Genomic DNA, 16,883 nt, shown 5'->3' with positions numbered 1-16,883 from the left:
CAGGGAGTACAGGAGGGGACTAAGCACGCACCCCTCAGGCGCCCCCTTGTTGAGGATCAGTGTGGCGGATGTGTTGTTGCCTACCCTTACCACCTGGGGGCGGCCCGTCAGGAAGTCCAGGATCCAGTTGCAGAGGGAGGTGTTTAGTCCCAGGGTCCTTAGCTTAGTGATGAGCTTTGAGGGCACTATGGTGTTGAATGCTGAGCTGTAGTCAATGAACAGCATTCTCACATAGGTGTTCCTTTTGTCCAGGTGGGAAAGGGCAGTGTGGAGTGCGATTGAGATTGCGTCATCTGTGGATCTGTTGGGGCGGTTTGCGAATTGGAGTGGGTCTAGGGTTTCTGGGATGATGGTGTTGATGTGATCCATGAATAATAGGCAAATGTTGCACAATCCAGGTATGGAAAGCTCTTAGAGACTTACCCAGAAAGACTCTCAGCTGTAATTGCTGCCAAATGTTATTCTAACATGAGATATTTCTGTATTTCATTTTCAATACATTTGCAAAAATGTCTAAAGATATGTTTTCACTTTGTCATTATGGGGTATTGTGTATAGATGGGTGAACAAAATATTTAATCAATTTTTCATTCAGGTTGTAACACAACAAAATGTGGAATCAAGGGGTATGAGGACTTTCTGATGGCACTTTATATTGTTATAGAAACGATGTAATGGCTTTTTTCCAGCTAGTTGTTGCACAAACTGCACAAAGTTTCTATATTCATAAGGCTATTAAGATAAGATGTCAAATGACTTGAATAGCCTATGTGAAAGGTGTACACATTTGTGGTTGTATCAGTATGTATCTGAAATGCATCAGAAAGGTATTGGATAGTTTGGGGTAAACATCAGGGAAGCTCATTAGGTAGGCCTAACAATTGTTTGTGTGTAGAGAAGATCTGCATTGCTTTCAATTGTGGTTTTGTCACAGTCCCTTGTAACGTCTCCTACGCGGCCGGGGAGCATTGCAGAGGGAAACAAAAAAAAGTGCGTGTTCATGAGTCTTACCTTTCAGAAATGGGATCACAATAGCTAGGTAGATCCTACCGTTCAAAGATTAGAGCCACGTTTGTAGGACGAAAACAGAGACCGCTAATGTAGCGGACGTGGCACCCCTCTACTGTAAGTTGAAAAGGAGAAAGAAAGTAGACGACGTGATATTGCCGAGTGCCCTTCAGAATTCAGCTGGTGTTAAATGGAAAAGAAGGGATGCAATCCCAAATGGCACCCTGTTCACTTCAGTGCACTACTTTTCTATTTTTGACCAGGGCGCATAGGGCTCCGGTCAAAAGTAGTGCACTGTATAGAAAATAGGGTGCCATTTGCGATGCAGTCAAGGGCTCTCCTAGATCCTAATGGTTTTTATAGTATGGCGTAAAGGAATTAATAGAGGGGTCACACTGTTTTATTGAATAACTTTACGGCCCCACTCATTTTCTGCTCTCTCATGCTAAGTTTTGGTTTAATTTTTTGCTCCCGATTTTTCGTCGCTCGGTGATTCTACCACAGAGCCCCTTGTACTACTCAGGTGTTTGTGTGAAAGAAAATGACTTTTCGTCTGAGGTTTAGTGAAAGGGGTCTGAAAGTGATGTCAAATGTGTAGCCCAACTTTTAGAATTTGATGAAGTGATTGAATGCCTAAGGGGAGTAAAGCAAGATTCACTATATCCCTCATCTCCAGACCTGGGTTCAAATACTATTTGAAATACTTTATCTGTGCTTGATTGAGCTTGCCTGGCTTAATGGACCAATAGAATAGTCTCAAAACTGCAAACCCCGCCCATCTGACACTGTATACAGGCTAGAGCAAAGGCTCAAAGTATTTGAATCCAGGTCAAAGCAAAACTCAATCTGTTTTTAATAAGTTAATACTCTTATTCTGAAAACACCTTATGCCACAGTTATTATTGTTCTGTGTATTCCTCGTGTTATTATTTTCAAAAAAATAAATCTATTTTTTTTCTACTATTTCAATTTGTTCCCTCTCTGCATTGTTGGGAAGGGACCGTCAGTAACTGTTAGTCTACACCTGTTGTTTACCAAGCATGTGACAATATAATTTGATTGGAGTTGGGCTTTTTTACATGGACAATGTAAAATAACGTTTCTCTGAGTTCACTTTACTCTGACTTTTTGTTCCAACCTCACTCTTCCCCCTCTTTCCTCTTCCAGGTCCAGTCATCTGTGGCTGTAGGCACTCCGGACTACATTTCCCCTGAGATCCTGCAGGCCATGGAGGACGGCATGGGGAAGTACGGTCCAGAGTGTGACTGGTGGTCCCTGGGCGTCTGTATGTACGAGATGCTCTACGGGGAGACACCCTTCTATGCCGAGTCACTGGTGGAGACCTACGGCAAGATCATGAACCACGAGGTAAACCTGAGGAAACTGGCGGCCAAGTTTTAGGTTGTGGCGACAACATGGTGAGGGGAAAGTGGAGTCTTTAAAAGTCTACCATTTTTAAAATTAGCGTCCATTCATGAAAACAGTAGTCATCAAGGAAAGGAAACAAGGATAGGATGTCTTGGAAGAGAGAGCCACTAGCCACAGGTATGGGTAGTGAAATCTGATCTTAGGTCCTGGTGTAGGGGCAAGCATGTAGCGTATCTCTGAGGCAGAACAAAGCCAGGGGGTCCTTAGTGCCTAGCTTGCATCAATGTAGATGTAGGGGATTTAGCATCAGCATCCAAACTGCCTTGGTAACAAGCAAGTCAATGCTAATATATTCTATTATGCATTCCAAAAGAAGAAATGCTCCGCAAACTGAAAACAATCTTCAGACTCAAAAGAACTAGAAGAGCTAGCCTATACCAAATCTATGGGCCAGCAATAAGTGCTACATATTCCAAACATTTTAATAATTAATGATTTTGTATAATGATTTATTTATTGTTTGCTTTCAAATGTACAGTATTTCACAGTTAAGTATATGCTACACTTATTAAATATAACAAACATTTGGATTATTAATCGGTTTAAATAGTTGATCATGTTTACTGGATTGTTTACTTCAAGATACACTCCATGACCAAAAGTACGTGGACAGCTGCTCGTCGAACATCTCATTCCAAAATTATGGGCATTAATATGGAGTTGGTCCCCCATTTACTGCTATAACAGCCTCCACTCTTCTGGGAAGGCTTTCCACTAGATGTTGGAACATTGCTGCGGGGTCTTGCTTCCATTCAGCCACCAGAGCATTCGTGAGGTTGGGCACTGATGTTGGGCGATAAGGCCTTGCTCGCAGTCTGTGTTCCAATTCATCCCGGAGGTGTTTGATGGAGTTGAGGTCAGGATTCTGTGCATGGCAGTCAAGTTCTTCCACACCGATCTCGACAAACTATTTCTGTATGGACCTCGCTTTGTGCATGGGGGCATTGTCATGCTGAAACAGGAAAGGGCCTTCCCCAAACGGTTGCCACAAAGTTTGAAGCACAGAATCGTCTAGAATATCATTGTATGCTGTAGCATTAAGATTTCCCTTCACTGAAACTAAGCGGCCTAGCTCGAACCATGAAAAACAGCCCCAGACCATTATTCCTCCTCCACCAAACTTTAGGGCAGATAGCGTTCTCCTGGCATCTGCCAAACCCAGATTCGTCCATCTGACTGCCAGATGGTGAAGTGTAATTCATCACTCTAGAGAACGTTTCCACTGCGCCAGAGTCCAATGGCGGCTGGCTTTACACCGACGTTTGGAATTGTGTATGGTGATCTTGTGCTTGCGTGCGGCTGTTCGGCCATTTCATGAAACCCATTTCATGAAGCTCCCGATCAAAAGTTATTGTGCTGACGTTGCTTCCAGAGGCAGTTTGGAACTCGGCAGTGAGTGTTACAACCGAGGACAGACTATTTTTACGCAATACGCGGTTCAGTACTTGGCGGTCCTGTTCTGTGAGCTTGTGTGGTCTACCACTTCGCACCTGAGCCATTGTTGCTCCTAGATGTTTTCACCTCACAATAACAGCACTTGCAGTTGACCGGGGCACCTCTAGCAGGGCAAAAATTTGACGAACTGACTTGTTGGAAAGGTGGCATGACGGTGCCACGTTGAAAGTCACTGAGCTCTTCAGTAAGACCATTCTACTGTCAATGTTTGTCTATGGAGATTGCATGGCTGTGTGCTCAATTTTATACACCTGTCAGCAACGGGTGTGGCTGAAATAGCCAAATCGGCTAATTTGAAGGGGTGTCCACATACTTTTGTATATGTAGTGTATATGTCACTGTAAGTCTGTTGATTTGATGCCCTTCAGTCAAATAAAATAAAATTGTATTTGTCACATGCGACGAATACAACGCGTGTAGACTTGTGTTGCCTGTTCCAAATGTTTGTGATTGTTTGATAGTGTAGGTACTGGTGTGTGTTATTAACAAGTTGGCCACTTACACAGTGTGATTATTTCCTGAAGCTATCCAGGTTAATGCCCCCCTCAAGGGCCCAGTTCCTGAAACACTAGCCTACTTTCTAGCAGCTATTTTCATCAAAGTCTCTGTCACTATCTAAACTGGAGCTTGTTATGCATTATCTAACACGGTCTCCCTGTCTCTGGTTCTGTCTCATTCTCAGCTATCCCTTGTTCTGTGCTCTTTTACCCCCCCCCCCCCTTCTCTCTGTCAAATCCCCGTCTCGGTCTCTCAAATCCCCGTCTCGGTCTCTCAAATCCCCGTCTCGGTCTCTCAAATCCCCGTCTCGGTCTCTCAAATCCCCGTCTCGGTCTCTAAAATCCCCGTCTCGGTCTCTTAAATCCCCGTCTCGGTCTCTCAAACCCCAGTCTCGGTCTCTCAAACCCCCTTCTCGGTCTCTCAAACCCCCGTCTCTCTCTCTCTCTCCACCCCCGTCTCTCTCTCTCTCTCCACCCCCGTCTTTCTCTCTCTCTCCACCCCCGTCTTTCTCTCTCTCTCCACCCCCGTCTTTCTCTCTCTCTCCACCCCGTCTCTCTCTCTCCACCCCGTCTCTCTCTCTCTCCACCCCGTCTCTCTCTCTCTCCACCCCGTCTCTCTCTCTCTCCACCCCGTCGCTCTCTCTCTCCACCCCCGTCGCTCTCTCTCTCCACCCCCGTCGCTCTCTCTCTCCACCCTCGTCGCTCTCTCTCTCCACCCCCGTCTCTCGCTCTTTCCACCCCCGTCTCTCGCTCTCTCCACCCCCGTCTCCCGCTCTCTCCACCCCCGTCTCTCGCTCTCTCCACCCCCGTCTCTCGCTCTCTCCACCCCCGTCTCTCGCTCTCTCCACCCCCGTCTCGCTCGCTCTCTCCACCCCCGTCTCGCTCTCTCTCTCCACCCCGTCTCCCTCTCTCTCTCCACCCCCGTCTCGCTCTCTCTCTCCACCCCCGTCTCGCTCTCTCTCTCCACCCCCGTCTCACGCTCTCTCTACCCCCGTCTCTCACTCTCTCTCTCTCTCTCTCTCTCTCCACCTGATTATTTAGCTGGTGTGTGTGTTGGGGAGGAAATGTGATGTTTAATGTTTGTGTAATGTATGCTAATGACCCAATGAAGAAGCTTTTAAATTCACATTCTCATCCTCCTCTTCCTCTCCTCCCTCCCTCTCTCCCCCACTCTCTCACAGGAGCGTTTCCAGTTCCCCTCAAACATCTGCGATGTGTCGGAGGACGCCAAGGACCTGATCTCGCGCCTAATCTGCGGCCGCGAGCGTCGCCTGGGCCAGAATGGCATCGGCGACTTCAAGGACCATCCCTTCTTCGCCGGCATCGACTGGGAACACATCCGCTCCACTGAGGCGCCCTACATCCCCGACGTCAGCTCCCCATCTGACACCTCCAACTTTGATGTGGACGACGATATTCTTAAAAACCCGGTGGGTGGATTGGGGAAAACAAGCTAGCTAGCTAATGTTAACTGGACTTGAGTTAGCTTGTTAACATTAATTGGAAACGAGCTAGCTCGCTAACGCTAACTGGAAACGAGCTAGCTAGCAAACACTAATTAGAAACCGATCAGCTAGATAGCTATCTAGAAACTAGCTAGCTTGCCAACACTACCTGGAAACCAGCTAGCAAATGCTGACTATTCAACTTCCAGCCATCGAGAATCAAAATACTGCTGTTTTTATTTTTTGAAGAGCCCAGAGCTAACTGGTGTTTACAGTTGTAAAAAATTTTACTTGGCTGTTCTCTTGGTCTGTTTAGCTGTTTGACTCTAACCAATCTGACTCTCTCTCTCTCTCTCTCTCTCTCTCTCTCTCTCTCTCTCTCTCTCTCTCTCTCTCTCTCTCTCTCTCTCTGTCTCTCTGTCTGTCTCTGTGTCTCTCTCTCTCTCACCCTCTCTCTGTCTGTGTGTCTCTCACCCAACAGGACATTGCTCCTCCAGTCACACACAGCGGCTTCACCGGACAGCACCTGCCCTTTGTAGGCTTCACCTACACCACGGACAGCTGCTTCTCGGACCGCGGTAGCGTCAACAGGGCTGGCCTGTCCGATGGGAGCTCCCAGGAGGGGGGCGGAGGAGAGGGGGTTCCACCGGACCAGGAGGGGGGGCTGGAGGTGGAGGCCTTCGAGAGGAGGATCCGTCGGCTGGAGCAGGAGAAGCAGGAGCTGAACCGCAAGCTGCAGGGTGAGCTAGGGGGCGGTAGAGCACAAAGGGAGACACACAGAAACACCCTGTATGAGCCTGAGCGTAAATGTGGACATGACCTCTGACCCTTAACCTGTGTGTTGCCCCTCCAGAGTCCACCCAAGCGGTGCAGTCTCTCCACGGGCCGGGCCGCGGGGCCAGCACCCTGGGCCGAGACAAGGAGATGAAGAAGCTCAACGAGGAGATCGACCGGCTCAAGAAGAAACTGGCAGGTCAGTGCTCTCTGTGCAACCCAATCTGACAACGCAAAGCTCATCTGGCAACCCAACACTGTCTGGGCATTTAAACCAGGCCTGGGTCGTACACACAGGTCAAATACTGTCTGTGCATTTAAACCAGGCCTTAGTCAAACACACAGATCATTTAAACCAGGCCTGAGTCGGACACACAGATCATTTAAACCAGGCCTGAGTCAAACACACAGATCATTTAAACCAGGCCTGAGTCGGACACACAGATCATTTAAACCAGGCCTGAGTCGGACACACAGATCATTTAAACCAGGCCTGAGTCAAACACACAGATCATTTAAACCAGGCCTGGGTCGAACACATAGTTTGTACTTTTGGGTCTGTTCTAGCGCAGCACAAGTACATATCACCGTCCCGCTAACCAGGAAGTCCCTCCCTTTCTCAGACTCTGATAGGCTGGAGCACCAGCTGGAGGAGGCGGTGACACTGCGGCAGGACTACGAGAGCTCCTCCTCCAAGCTGAAGGCCCTGGACAAGCAGGTCAAAGCCCTGAGACAGGAGAAGGAGGAGATCCACAAGGTAACACTCCCTCTCCCCCCTCCCCCTACTCCAGGATTGTACTAATTAGTGCACATCGTAGGAAAATGAAAACAAGCGTTTGTTATTGGAGAAGTTCTGGCAGTCCTTTACTGTTTCGGTGTGCTTCCTTCTGTTTGTTGTCCAGTGAATACGACTCAGGGGTGTATTCAGTCAGGTGAATGCATTAACTAGGGCTGACATGATTCACAGGGCACACTGTAGTTCTCAAGGACCAATGTTGTTCACAGTTGCCTATTCGCTGCAAAGAGGACGTCTCTCTGTGTTAAGTCTCATTTTATCTGACGTGAAAACAGAACACCCACCCACCCACCCACCCTAACCTAATATCCTCAGATCATTAGATTGCCACGGTGTGTAAACACTGGGAGCTTTTTCTTCCGATTAAATTCCGTCATGTCATGGGTTAGCTGGAGTCAGTATTCTGGACAGACGCACCACATTTTTGTCTAATTCCATTAGCAAAACTATTTGACCCCATCTTCTAACCTTACCCTGGGGTAGTGTTTGTGTCTAGTTGACTATACTAGCCTTTGCCTGCTTATAGTTGGTTCAAATCTCATGACGCATACCATATGATGTCATCAGAAATACTGGTACCTTTTTTACTTCACAACATAGGGCTTGTTTGACTGATATGCAAATCACCTTGCATCATAAACAACAACTCTTTATTACTTGTAGAGCAGTCAGTCAGTCACCATTTACCCACAATGCATCAAGGATTTGATGCTCTCGGACACGGCCATAGAAACTCACAATTTTCACATGTTGGGGTGGTGCTGGAGAAAATGTATTTCATGTTGAAATAGGTAGGATTTCCTTTTTTAGTTTTTTTTTAATGTGTGATACAATAGGTTGTGGCTAATTCTCTGTGTACTTTTATAGTGGAAGTCAAGTTTATAATTGGTGGTTCACTGATTGGTGGTTCACTGATTGGTGGTTCACTGATTGGTGGTTCACTGATTGGTGGTTCACTGATTGGTGGTTCACTGATTGTTTTCTTTTCTTTCTCTCCTCATTCCTCCCTCCTCCCCTCCTCTCTTTCTGTCACTCTTGCTGTCCTCCTTTCTCTCACACACGTTCTCTCTCCCTTTCATTTTCATCTCCACGCCTGTCATTCTGTCTGGCTCTTTCCCTCTCCCCATCTATCGTGCCTCCTCTGCTCTTTTATTTTGCTGCTCTCTCTCTCCCTCCCTCCCTCCCTCACCCTTCCTCCCTCCCTCCCTCACCCTCCCTCCTTTCTCTCTCCCAACTCTTTTTTCTCTCTCTCTCCATTACGCCATCTCGCTTGCCCCCACCCCCTCTCTCTCCCACCACCTCTCTCTCCTTCCCCCCCCCCCCCCCCCCCCTCTCTCTCCCCACCTCCCTCTCCTTCCCTCCCCAACAGCAACTGGTGGAGTCCCTGGAGCGCCTCAAGTCCCAGACCAAGGAGCTGAAGGAGGCCCACAGCCAGCGGAAACTGGCCCTGCAGGAGTTCTCTGAGCTGAGCGAGCGCATGGCCGAGCTGCGCTCCACCAAGCAACGCCTCTCACGCCAGCTCCGCGACAAGGAGGAGGAGATGGACGCTGCTGTGCAGAAGGTGGACGCCATGCGCCAGGACATCCGCAAGACCGAGAAGGCCCGCAAGGAGGTGAGTTGTAAAAGTTGACTAGCAGAGCGTAGCGTTTAGCTTTCTGTGATGAGGGCATATGTGTATTATTATGTGTGTGTGTGTGTGTGCCTGCCTGTATGTCTATGTACAGTGAGGGGAAAAAAGTATTTGATTCCCTGCTGATTTTGTACGTTTGCCCACTGACAAAGAAATGATCAGTCTATAATTTTAATGGTAGGTTTATTTGAACAGTGAGAGACAGAATAACAACAAAAAAATCCAGAAAAAGCATGTAGAAAATGTTATAAATTGATTTGCATTTTAATGAGGGAAATAAGTATTTGACCCCCTCTCAATCAGAAAGATTTCTGGCTCCCAGGTGTCTTTTATACAGGTATCGAGCTGAGATTAGGAGCACACTCTTAAAGGGAGTGCTCCTAATCTCAGCTTGTTACCTGTATAAAAGACACCAGTCCACAGAAGCAATCAATCAATCAGATTCCAAACTCTCCACCATGGCCAAGACCAAAGAGCTCTCCAAGGATGTCAGGGACAAGATTGTAGACCTACACAAGGCTGGAATGGGCTACAAGACCATCGCCAAGCAGCTTGGTGAGAAGGTGACAACAGTTGGTGCGATTATTTGCAAATGGAAGAAACACAAAAGACCTTTCAATCTCCTTCGGCCTGGGGCTCCATGCAAGATCTCACCTCGTGGAGTTGCAATGATCATGAGAACGGTGAGGAATCAGCCCAGAACTACACGGGAGGATCTTGTCAATGATCTCAAGGCAGCTGTGACCATAGTCACCAAGAAAACAATTGGTAACACACTACGCCGTGAAGGACTGAAATCCTGCAGCGCCCACAAGGTCCCCTTGCTCAAGAAAGCACATATACAGGCCCGTCTGAAGTTTGCCAATGAACATCTGAATGATTCAGAGGAGAACTAGGTGAAAGTGTTGTGGTCAGATGAGACCAAAATGGAGCTCTTTGGCATCAACTCAACTCGCCGTTTTTGGAGGAGGAGGAATGCTGCCTATGACCCCAAGAACACCATCCCCACCGTCAAACATGGAGGTGGAAACATTATGCTTTGGGGGTGTTTTTCTGCTAAGGGGACAGGACAACGTCACCGCATCAAAGGGACGATGGACGGGGCCATGTACCGTCAAATCTTGGTTGAGAACCTCCTTCCCTCAGCCAGGGCATTGAAAATGGGTCATGGATGGGTATTCCAGCATGACATTTATGACAATGACCCAAAACACACGGCCAAGGCAACAAAGGAGTGGCTCAAGAAGAAGCACATTAAGGTCCTGGAGTGGCCTAGCCAGTCTCCAGACCTTAATCCCATAGAAAATCTGTGGAGGGAGCTGAAGGTTTGAGTTGCCAAACGTCAGCCTCGAAACCTTAATGACTTGGAGAAGATCTGCAAAGAGGAGTGGGACAAAATCCCTCCTGAGATGTGTGCAAACCTGGTGGCCAGCTACAAGAAACGTCTGACCTCTGTGATTGCCAACAAGGGTTTTGCCACCAAGTACTAAGTCATGTTTTGCAGAGGGGTCAAATACTTATTTCCCTCATTAAAATGCAAATGAATTTATAACATTTTTGACATGCATTTTTCTGGATTTTTCTGTCTCTCACTGTTCAAATAAACCTACCATTAAAATTATAGACTGATCATGTCTTGGTCAGTGGGCAAACGTACAAAATCAGCAGGGGATCAAATACTTTTCTCCATCACTGTATGTCTATGTATTGTTGAAGTCGGAAGTTTACATACACTTAGGTTGGAGTCATTAAAACTCATTTTTCAGCCACTCCACAAATGTCTTGTTAACAAACTATAGTTTTGGCAAGTCAGTTAGGACATCTACTTTGTGCATGACACAAATAATAATTGTTTACAGACAGATTATTTAACTTATAATTCACTTTATCACAATTCCAGTGGGTCAGAAGTTTACATGCACTAAGTTGACTTTAAACAGCTTGGAAAATTCCAGAAAATGATGTCATGGCTTTAGAAGCTTCTGATATGCTAATTGACATCATTTGAGAAATTGGAGGTGTACCTGTGGATGTATTTCAAGGCCTACCTTCAAACTCAGTGCCTCTTTGCTTGACATCATGGGAAAATCAAAAGAAATCAGCCAAGACCTCAGAAAACAAATTCTGGTTCATCCTTGGGCGCAGTTTCCAATAAGTATGAATACCAGTTTCCATTAAGTATGAATACCATGGAACCACGCGGCCGTCATACTGCTCAGGAAGGAGACGCGTTCTGTCTCCTAGAGATGAACGTACTTTGGTGTGAAAAGTGCAAATCAATCCCAGAACAACAGCAATTGACCTTGTGAAGATGCTGGAGGAAACGGATACAAAGGTATCTATATCCACAGTAAAACGAATCCTATATTGACATAACCTGAAAGGCCGCGCAGCAAGGAAGAAGCCACTGCTCCAAAACTGCCATAAAAAAGCCAGACTACGGTTTGCACCTGCACATGGGGACAAAGATAGTACTTTTTGGGGAAATGTCCTCTGGTCTGATTAAACAAAAATAGAACTGTTTGGCCATAATGACCATCGTTATGTTTGGAGGAAAAAGGGGGACGCTTGCAAGCCGAAGAACACCATCCCAACCGTGAAGCACGGGGGTGGCAGCATCATGCTGTGAGGGTGCTTTGCTGCAGGAGGGACTGGTGCACTTCACAAAATAGATGGCATCATGAGGAAGGAAAATGATGTGGATATATTGAAGCAACATCTCAAGACATCAGTTAGGAAGTTAAAGCTTGGTCGCAAATGGGTCTTCCAAATGGACAATGACCCCAAGCATACTTCCAAAGTTGTGGCAAAATGGCTTAAGGACAACAAAGTCAAGGTATTGGAGTGGCCATCACAAAGCCCTGACCTCAATCCTATAGAAAATGTGTGGGCAGAACTGAAAAAGCGTGTACGAGCAAGGAGGCCTACAAACCTGACTCAGTTACACCAGCTCTGTCAGGAGGAATGGGCCAAAATTCACCCAATTTATTGTGGGAAGCTTGTGGAAGGCTACCCGACGCGTTTGACCCAAGTTAAACAATTTAAAGGCAATGCTACCAAATACTAATTGAGTGTATGTAAACTTCTGACCCACTGGGAATGTGATGAAAGAAATAAAAGCTGAAATAAATCATTCTCTCTACTATTATTCTGAAATGTCACATTCTTAAAATAAAGTGGTGATCCTAACTGACCTAAGACAGGGAATTCTTACTAGGATTAAATGTCAGGAATTGTGAAAAACAGAGTTTAAATGTATTTTGCTAAGGTGTATGTAAACTTCCGTCTTCAACTGTATGTACAACAATACCAGACTTTCAACCTCAACACACATCCAGTTCTGGTGCCACGGCTTCTCCTGTCATTCAGAAAGCACAAAACAACCACTCTTTATCATCGGCTTGTTATCTATTCATTCATTTCTCAATCTGAATGCCAGTATTCCCTTGAGGGCCTCGCCTGTCTTGTGCTGTCTGCATTGGCGACAGAGGAATGCGCTGCTTGGGGTGTCCTCAACAGCTCCCCTTAGGGGTGAGGAAACACAACACACACAGCCAAAACAAGCCAGGGCTGCATCTCAGTAGTCTAAAAGTAGTGTCCTTTCCTCCACCTGCACTGACATTGGAGAACTAGGCAGTTGAACACAAATTCCTAGTAGGCGTTCTCCATATTGTTTTTACCTAGCCCTAGTGTTCAGATTAGTGCAAATGAGGGAGAGGAGACAAGCAATGGAGGCCACTTTAGACTATTGAGATGCACCCTAGGCCTACAACCCCACACCCTCCTCTATCCTTCCCCAGAGCTAAGCGCTAACAGGGTCCAGATGGTTGTTGGTGACCCCAGCTAAAGTGCATGGGGCCAGGGGTGGGGACTTTTGTAAAGGAAAAGAGAGGGGGTCAATGGTGGCAGGGTGATAAGCCTATGTCATCTCCTCACCACCCCCCAACACTGTTAATTCATATACGCAATACTGGAACGCATAATGGCAGTACACACATTGACACAATACATGCTCATGAATGTTTGTGTTTGAGAGAGAGAACGTGTTATATGTATGGGTCAATCTATTCTGGTAAAGGGATAGGAAACTGGAGTGTGTGTGATGTTAACCTCTGCTTTGTGTCCACGTGTTTTGTCTTAGTTGGAGGCCCAGTTGGAGGATGCCAAGGCGGAGGCGTCTAAGGAGCGAAAGCTGCGCGAGCACAGCGAGGTCTATTCTAAACAGCTGGAGATGGAGCTTGAGACCCTCAAGGTCAGAGGTCACACACACACACACACAAACACACTACTTTCCTACTCATCTTCCAGTTCTCTCTCCTCTCCCCTCTCCATCGTCCTCTACCTGTCTCCTCTCCCCTCTGTATCCTCCTCTACCTCTCTCCATCCTCTCCTCTCTCCATCCTCCTCTCTTCTCTCCTTTCTCCATCTTCTTCTCTCCTTTCTCCATCTTCCACTCTTCTCTCCACCCTCCTCTCTCCTCTCCCATCTTCCTCTCTTCTCTCCGCTCATCCTCCTCTCTTCTCTACACCCTCCTCATTCACCTTTCTAATCTTCATCCTCCTCTTTCCTCTCTCCACCCTCCTCTACTAGTATATCTCCACCCTCCTCTACTAGTATATCTCCACCCTCCTCTACTAGTATATCTCCTCCTCCTCTACTAGTATATCTCCACCCTCCTCTACTAGTATATCTCCTCCTCCTCTACTAGTATATCTCCTCCTCCTCTACTAGTATATCTCCTCCTCCTCTACTAGTATATCTCCTCCTCCTCTACTAGTATATCTCCTCCTCCTCTACTAGTATATCTCCTCCTCCTCTACTAGTATATCTCCTCCTCCTCTACTAGTATATCTCCTCCTCTACTAGTATATCTCCTCCTCCTCTACTAGTATATCTCCTCCTCCTCTACTAGTATATCTCCTCCTCTACTAGTATATCTCCTCCTCCTCTACTAGTATATCTCCACCCTCCTCTACTAGTATATCTCCTCCTCCTCTACTAGTATATCTCCTCCTCCTCTACTAGTATATCTCCACCCTCCTCTACTAGTATATCTCCTCCTCCTCTACTAGTATATCTCCACCCTCCTCTACTAGTATATCTCCTCCTCCTCTACTAGTATATCTCCTCCTCCTCCTCTACTAGTATATCTCCTCCTCATCTACTAGTATATCTCCACCCTCCTCTACTAGTATATCTCCACCCTCCTCTACTAGTATATATCCACCCTCCTCTACTAGTATATCTCCTCCTCCTCTACTAGTATATCTCCACCCTCCTCTACTAGTATATCTCCTCCTCCTCTACTAGTATATCTCCACCCTCCTCTACTAGTATATCTCCTCCTCCTCTACTAGTATATCTCCTCCTCCTCTACTAGTATATCTCCTCCTCCTCTACTAGTATATCTCCTCCTCCTCTACTAGTATATCTCCTCCTCCTCTACTAGTATATCTCCTCCTCTACTAGTATATATCCTCCTCTACTAGTATATCTCCTCCTCTACTAGTATATCTCCTCCTCCTCTACTAGTATATCTCCTCCTCTACTAGTATATCTCCTCCTCCTCTACTAGTATATCTCCACCCTCCTCTACTAGTATATCTCCTCCTCCTCTACTAGTATATCTCCTCCTCCTCTACTAGTATATCTCCACCCTCCTCTACTAGTATATCTCCACCCTCCTCTACTAGTATATCTCCTCCTCCTCTACTAGTATATCTCCTCCTCCTCCTCTACTAGTATATCTCCTCCTCATCTACTAGTATATCTCCACCCTCCTCTACTAGTATATCTCCTCCTCCTCTACTAGTATATATCCACCCTCCTCTACTAGTATATCTCCTCCTCCTCTACTAGTATATCTCCTCCTCCTCTACTAGAATATCTCCTCTTACTCTACTAGTATATCTCCACCCTCCTCTACTAGTATATCTCCACCCTCCTCTACTAGTATATCTCCTCCTCCTCTACTAGTATATATCCACCCTCCTCTAATAGTATATATCCACCCTCCTCTACTAGTATATCTCCTCCTCCTCTACTAGTATATCTCCTCCTCCTCTACTAGTATATCTCCTCCTCCTCTACTAGTATATCTCCTCCTCCTCTACTAGTATATCTCCTCCTCCTCTACTAGTATATCTCCTCCTCCTCTACTAGTATATCTCCACCCTCCTCTACTAGTATATCTCCACCCTCCTCTACTAGTATATCTCCTCCTCCTCTACTAGTATATCTCCTCCTCCTCTACTAGTATATCTCCACCCTCCTCTACTAGTATATATCCACCCTCCTCTACTAGTATATCTCCTCCTCCTCTACTAGTATATCCACCCTCCTCTACTAGTATATCTCCTCCTCCTCTACTAGTATATCTCCTCCTCCTCTACTAGTATATCTCCTCCTCCTCTACTAGTATATCTCCTCCTCCTCTACTAGTATATCTCCTCCTCCTCTACTAGTATATCTCCTCCTCCTCTACTAGTATATCTCCTCCTCCTCTACTAGTATATCTCCTCCTCCTCTACTAGTATATCTCCTCCTCCTCTACTAGTATATCTCCTCCTCCTCTACTAGTATATCTCCTCCTCCTCTACTAGTATATCTCCACCCTCCTCTACTAGTATATCTCCACCCTCCTCTACTAGTATATCTCCTCCTCCTCTACTAGTATATCTCTTCCTCCTCTACTAGTATATCTCCACCCTCCTCTACTAGTATATATCCACCCTCCTCTACTAGTATATCTCCTCCTCCTCTACTAGTATATCTCCTCCTCCTCTACTAGTATATCCACCCTCCTCTACTAGTATATCTCCTCCTCCTCTACTAGTATATCTCCTCCTCCTCTACTAGTATATCTCCTCCTCCTCTACTAGTATATCTCCTCCTCCTCTACTAGTATATATCCACCCTCCTCTACTAGTATATCTCCTCCTCCTCTACTAGTATATCTCCACCCTCCTCTACTAGTATATCTCCTCCTCTACTAGTATATCTCCTCCTCCTCTACTAGTATATCTCCACCCTCCTCTACTAGTATATCTCCTCCTCCTCTACTAGTATATCTCCTCCTCCTCTACTAGTATATCTCCACCCTCCTCTACTAGTATATCTCCTCCTCCTCTACTAGTATATCTCCACCCTCCTCTACTAGTATATCTCCTCCTCCTCTACTAGTATATCTCCTCCTCCTCCTCTACTAGTATATCTCCTCCTCATCTACTAGTATATCTCCACCCTCCTCTACTAGTATATCTCCACCCTCCTCTACTAGTATATATCCACCCTCCTCTACTAGTATATCTCCTCCTCCTCTACTAGTATATCTCCTCCTCCTCTACTAGTATATCTCCTCTTACTCTACTAGTATATCTCCACCCTCCTCTACTAGTATATCTCCACCCTCCTCTACTAGTATATCTCCTCCCTCCTCTACTAGTATATCTCCACCCTCCTCTACTAGTATATCTCCACCCTCCTCTACTAGTATATCTCCTCCTCCTCTACTAGTATATATCCACCCTCCTCTACTAGTATATATCCACCCTCCTCTACTAGTATATCTCCTCCTCCTCTACTAGTATATCTCCTCCTCCTCTACTAGTATATCTCCTCCTCCTCTACTAGTATATCTCCTCCTCCTCTACTAGTATATCTCCTCCTCCTCTACTAGTATATCTCCTCCTCCTCTACTAGTATATCTCCACCCTCCTCTACTAGTATATCTCCTCCTCCTCTACTAGTATATCTCCACCCTCCTCTACTAGTATATCTCCTCCTCCTCTACTAGTATATCTCCTCCTCCTCTACTAGTATATCTCCTCCTCCTCTACTAGTATATCTCC

General features: G+C 46.2%; 1 protein-coding gene across 1 annotated transcript in view; it reads left to right on the top strand.

Annotated features, from left to right (window-relative positions):
* LOC311108511 (serine/threonine-protein kinase MRCK beta-like) overlaps positions 1–16,883 on the top strand; it is a 125,076-nt gene that overhangs the window by 51,640 nt on the left and 56,553 nt on the right. The window contains 7 exon segments of the mRNA XM_084151147.1: positions 2,176–2,376; positions 5,570–5,818; positions 6,315–6,573; positions 6,687–6,806; positions 7,231–7,364; positions 8,773–9,015; positions 13,175–13,285. Of these exon segments, the coding sequence (XP_084007273.1) occupies positions 2,176–2,376; positions 5,570–5,818; positions 6,315–6,573; positions 6,687–6,806; positions 7,231–7,364; positions 8,773–9,015; positions 13,175–13,285 (1,317 nt within the window).

This window comes from Coregonus lavaretus (genome assembly GCF_964263955.1).
Source record: "Coregonus lavaretus genome assembly, chromosome: 33".
In the NCBI taxonomy this organism is placed as follows: Eukaryota; Metazoa; Chordata; class Actinopteri; order Salmoniformes; family Salmonidae; genus Coregonus; species Coregonus lavaretus.
This window is presented reverse-complemented; position numbering and strand designations above follow the sequence as displayed.